The sequence below is a fragment of the Natrix helvetica genome, assembly GCF_964273705.1.
Source record: "Natrix helvetica genome assembly, chromosome: 6".
NCBI lineage: Eukaryota > Metazoa > Chordata > Lepidosauria > Squamata > Natricidae > Natrix > Natrix helvetica.
The window spans coordinates 14,905,673-14,911,672 of NC_138553.1; the positions used below are offsets into that span (position 1 = coordinate 14,905,673).

General features: G+C 44.3%; 1 protein-coding gene across 1 annotated transcript in view; it reads left to right on the forward strand.

Moving 5' to 3' along the window:
* CACNA2D4 (calcium voltage-gated channel auxiliary subunit alpha2delta 4) overlaps positions 1-6,000 on the forward strand; it is a gene marked incomplete at both ends in the record, with an annotated part of 173,230 nt that extends 167,230 nt beyond the window's left edge. The window contains 3 exons of the mRNA XM_081958700.1: positions 2,902-3,048; positions 5,135-5,210; positions 5,905-6,000. Coding sequence (XP_081814826.1) covers positions 2,902-3,048; positions 5,135-5,210; positions 5,905-6,000 — 319 coding nt within the window. The remainder of the gene's footprint in view (positions 1-2,901; positions 3,049-5,134; positions 5,211-5,904) is intronic.

Sequence of the window (6,000 nt, forward strand, 5' to 3'; positions counted from 1 at the left end):
TCATTAAGCGAACCCATTGTTTACTATGAGGCAATGTTGCTAAAAGCTTGGAAGTAGATAGGAGGCCATCAGAACCTTGGAACCAGGTCCTAAGTCTTTTTGGTGGAGTCCACTGGAATTTTGAACTGTCGCTAAGCAACTGGTTGTAAATCAAGGCCTACCTGTAGTTGTAGTGACTGCCTCGGTACGGAGTCTTTTTTGACTAGAATGTTGAACGAGCATCTTGAGGGCCATCTATGAGGCTTGCTGTAACTGCCTCCTGTATTCGGATTGGTGTTCTGTCAAAGCATCTCCATGATCCTTGCAGCTCCATAGCCTATGATGGCTGTTCTGCCTCGAGCATTGTAGGCTTGCTCGGGGCATGCAGTTAACTCCACGCTTAGGAATCTCACTCAGATCAAGTTTATTATCAGGCATTCTTAATAGCAAAACTTACAGTTCAGCGTTAAGATACTTGTGACTTTCCATAATCTTTCCCATCACGTGGTGTAAAAAGATGATGATTTCACTCCCATGCTGAGTGGAGATACAAACACCACTATTCCGGTTCACAAAGGCATTTAAACTGACTGGCTATAAACTTTGCACTCAAATGCCCCAGTGGCCAATCAGAAACAGAGATGTGAACACATGTCATGGAATTACATTTCCCATAAGGCAGTCTCTGCCTACATTTCCCAGGAGGTAGATTCTTAAAGGAGACAGTTCTTAATTCTTACACTAGCTATATACTAGCACAATGGCATTGATATATGGAAGGAAATGGGTTGATTGAGTTGATTGCATTGTCACTGATATTAGAAAACTAGGATATAGATACTACTAGTTTTAGAAAATGCTCAATACTGTTTCCAGGATGGTCCTGTGTATATGAAGACTTTAATGAAACTTCCACCAATATACTGATTCCTAGACAAAATCTTTGGTGGCATTCAGTATTTTAACTAGAAGTCTCCCTTTCTCTAGATTTTATCATGATTCAATTGTACCTATAAATTTCCAGTAGAGGGCAGCAGAGCACCGTGGCTCCCATGCGGTGACTTACAAATACCTCTTAACTTTATTTCTCTATCAAGCTACTGTGCCACATTATTGTTATGAGAGAAAGTAGTTTATAGAAAACAAATAAAGACAAGTCAGTGTAATAAAGCATTTATGTTCCTTGGGTGACTATACATACCAAATTGGCCTCCAGTCATCCTAATAAAGCCTTTACAATTGCTCAACCACCAACTTCACGCAAAATAATTTATTATACATTCTTCTCCAAAGACTATTAAAACTGAGCTTTGGGATCCCACTTTTCATCCCCTTCTCTTCAGTTTCCTTCCTTTGAAACACAACAGGGTATTTTTTTTATAGGTGAGAGGAAGCAGGTGAATTCAATTTGATAATTGATTTAAGTTAGGCAGGCAGCCAGCTAATGTATCGAAAAAATGAAATGATGCTACAACATCACAGACTTCATAGTATAAGGCAGGGATGCGAACCTTCTTCCAGGGCTTGTCAGGGACGCGCCCCAGAAGAGAAGCAGTGAAGTAGGCATGCGCACAGCGGGAAATAAACTTCTGGTTTCCGGTGCGCACATGCGCCACGGCCAGCTTGTCTTCTGGTTACTGGCACCCATGCGCGTGTGATGATCAGCTGGCCAGCGTGCATGCGCACAACAGAAACCAAAACACCAGTTCTTCCATTTTCCGGCACTGCCACATGCACAAAAAACAGCTCATTGTCGTGCGCACAGAAGAAACTCAGAAACCCAGAAGAGAAACAAGTGGTGCCGAACATGCCAGCTAACATGGCTCTGCATGCCACTTAGGACACATATGCCATAGGTTCACCATCACGGCTATAAGGTAGTGTTGGGGAGGAAGCTCCTGTTCCCATGACCCACAACATGTTATGGAAAATCAAAAGTGGGGCCAATTTATCTAATAAGGGGCTGTCAAAATCTACAAGAACTTTGGGAACAGCAACAAGATCTGTGCCCCCCCCCCCCAGGATTGTGTATTTTGGAGGGACAGCCATACATATTCAAAGGGGGCTGGGCTTGGATTGCAATGTCAGTCCATCATTTGCAAATTGTGACACTGCCCTTTTTCAACTAATTCTCAGATATTTGGATCTAGTACAAACAAAGTTTCTCTTCTTTGGGCTGGAAGGATCTAATCCAGTGCCGAAAAGGGAGCATGCGCCTGGCACCGTGCCGAAAAGGGAGCACTTCATGCTTGTGCACTTGTGTATGTGCGTTCACTCATCTGGGCTGAGACCAGGAAGAGGAGCTGCCCAGGGGGCATTTGCACGCCAGAAAATGAACTTCCTGTTTCCGGGCTGCACATGTGCGCCGGCCAGCAAGTTTTCTCGTTACTGGCATGCACGCGCACGCTGGAAAATTGAAGACCAGTTCTTCTGGTTTCTGGCACTGCCACATGCACAAAGACCAGCTGATCGTCGCTTGCGCATGCGTGCCAGAAACCCGGAAGAGGAACGGGTCATGCCGCACATGCCAGGCAGCATGGCTCCGCATGCCACTTTGGGTACATGTGCAGTAGATTCGCCATCACGGATCTCATCCAAGGCTGCCTTGGCAACTTTAAAATTTGTGGACCCCCAACTTCCAGAATTGAATTGATGGAGACATTTGTTTTAACCTTATGGAGAGCAAAGACTTATTAATTTTGTTTATACTTGCGACGAAGGTGGAATGTTGCTTCCTTATACATTTATTTCTTTTTAATTACATACTCTTTTTTCTCTTTTCTTACACATTCTCTTCTCTTTTGCAAAGTTTACTTGGTAATTGTTTTTACTGCTGCCATTAAAATTCTTACTATAAATAATATTTGGGAAGAAATATAATGTTGTCTCTCTCGGGGGTGGGTGTCCTTCTCAATCTTGCAGGATGTTTTTGGCACAGCAAGTTATGAACAGCAATCTTGTGCTCCTGGTAACTGATGCCACCTGTGATTGCAGCATCTTCCCATCTTTTGCACTGAAAGCTAAAGAAGTCAAATATATCTTTTCCCTGGCAATTCCCTGTACTGGATTGTAATGCTTTGGCAGTTCATTAGACACAAATGAAGTACAGATCTAGCGTTTTCCTTCATAACTCTAAAAGGGATTAATAGAACATGTTTCTGTTTAAATATGGAATGAAAACAGCACTGTTAAAAAGTGAAGTCGAAACAGTACTATATTCATCCTCTTTTAATCCCTTGCGGGACGGAGTCTGGGCAAGTGAATGGAGCTGGCCAGATGCCCTTCTTGTTGCCAGTGCAGAGTTTTGTTCAGCAGATATATTCCCAGTGTGCCCAGAGAGAGAAATATCCATCTCTACCTACTATCAAACTCACAGCCTCTTGATTGTGAAGTGAGAGCTCCACCTCTAGGCCACCGCACCGGAACAGTAGTATAGTTGCTACTTACAGTAATTTATTATTGCTTGTTACACTTTAGGCAAAGTGAAATGTGTGTGCTATTCTAGATTCCATAAATCTTTTTTATGAAGGTAAGTGGGAAAAATAAGTCTTGCTGTTTTCCAAATCCTCTTTAAAATTTTAATTTTAAAGGCCTGTGGAGTCAGCGGGGATATAGAAGGACAGGTAGTTCTAATTAGAAACTACAACACTAAAAGCAAAATGCTCTTGATTTTATCTTTAGTGCTCTATACAAACCACTTTATCAATTGTGTTGGCACTGCAGTTTTACCCAAGAGTTTACTCTAAATCAGGATTTATTCAATTACCGATCACCTACATTTCTGGATCCACATGACTTACTATAGTCTGACTACTTGGTTGGATTGGCATAGTATGTGAAGCCAATGTTCCCAATTTTGGGATCAGAAATCCATAGTGATGTGCAACAGTGCTATCGATGGCCTGGTACAACCACCAAAATAAAAAATATTACTAATCTTACCTAGAAATTGCAGGGAATTTAGGATTTTTTAAAAAAGAGACTCCCTTGACTTAAATTTAGCTCCTGTCAACGACTTCATGCACGCATCCATGAAGTTTTCCTGACGATCGTATTCGTCATTGTTTATTCTAGGATTCTTTTCAAGACTTAGTTTCCAAGTTCAGCTCTCGCCGGCTGAGACTAACTCTTTAGAATAACTTGGAAACGCTCATTCTGAACCAGTAGGAGAAAAGATAACACACAGAAAATGTATCTGATGAAACATTACATCTGGTGTTGGGCTGATAAGCTTCAATTCAGCACAAGGAGGAAAAGAAGTGGCAGGCTGTGTCCCAAGACTAGGGGAAAGCCATTGCTTTCAACAGATTCAGCCTGCTGCCCATCCAGGAAGGCTCCCAGCCTGCAGAGGTGGGCAGCTGGGGGGAGGGGTCACAGAGGTTTGGGAGAACCTCTAGCTAAGATTTTGTGCAGTTTGGGGACCCCTCAAATCCCACTCCTGGGTGACAAACGGGCCTACCGGAAGTTCGGGAACGCCGGAAACGGGCCAGAGGGCCGCTGGAGTCCGGGGAGGCCATTTTTCATCCTCCCGGAAGCTCAAGGAAAGCCTCTGGAGCCCGGGGAGGGCAAAAACATCCCCTCACCATGTTGCAGGAGGCCGTCTAGGCCACGCCCACAATGGCTACGCCCACCCAGTAACCAGGCAGAGAACCCCTTGCTAAAAAAATTTGAAGCCCACCCCTGCTCCCAGGGTGCGCAGCCCCCCCCCAGATGGCCTCAATCCAGCTAAAAGTCATGCCAAATAAAGTGAGCCAGATTGGTTATGATGAAGTCCTGTCAGTTTCAATATGATTTGGGGATGTTTTTGTGAAAACATGGTCACTAATTCCAGCTCATCTCAACTGGAACTACTCACAGGGGTGGCAGAAAAAATATTTAGGAAACCTTCTTCCTATGGCAAAGACTTGGTGTGTAGGCTTTGTCCTCTTGCTGCAATATTATTCACATGGGCTGAAGCCTCCTGCTTAGCTTGAACATCTGGAAATGTTATGTATGTGATGGAAACACATTTCATTAGGCTAGCTGGTATTTTTAGTCACAAATTTAAATTATTGGCCAGCACAGCATCCGCTGACTCTAGATATTTCAAGTAAGCTGTGCCTATTTCTCTACTTCCCAACACTGCTATTAGCCTTAACAGCTGCGTACATAACAGTTCGGTGAAATGCGACAGGATGCGCTCTCAGAAACTAAGACGCCGACCAGACACCTGCCATGCATTCCACCCAGAGGTAAGATCTGTTAGCTTTCGGTTACAAAATAATTTGCAGAAATTATAGAATTATATGTACAATATAACAATACCCTTGTCACAAGAGGTGGCATTCAGCAGGTTCTGACCAGTTCTGGACAACCGGTAGTGGAAATTTTGAGTAGTTCAGAGAACCGGTAAATACCACCTCTGACTGGCCCCGCCCCCATCTATTCTCTGCCTCCCGAGTCCCAGCTGATCGGGACGAAATGGGGATTTTGCAGTAACGTTCCCCTGGAGTGGGGAGGGAATGGAGATTTTACAGTATCCTTCCCCTGGAGTGGGAAGGAAATGGGGATTTTGCAGTATCCTTCCCCTAGAGTGGGGAGGGAATGGAGATTTTGCAGTAACCTTCACCTAGAGTGGGAAGGAAATGGAGATTTTGCAGTATCCTTCCCCTAGAGTGGGGAGGGAATGGCGATTTTGCAGTATCCTATCCTTAGAGTGGGGAGGGAATGAAGATTTTGCAGTATCCTTCCCCTGGAGTGGGGAGGGAATGGAGATTTTGCAGTCTCCTTCCCCTGCCACACCCAAGCCACGCCCACAGAACCACTAGTAAAAAAATGTGAATCCCACCACTGCTTGTCACCCATAAAGTCTGCTTCATTTCCCATGGAGCCAATCCTACACTACTGCTAGAACTGCTGACCACCTGCTGGCCTTCTCTTTTTCAGGAAAATGCCCAAGATTGTGGAGGAGCTGCAGCGATTTCAGCCTCCTCAACTTTGCTCCTGTTTCTGTTGGCCACAACAGCTCTACTTCTGCGGTGA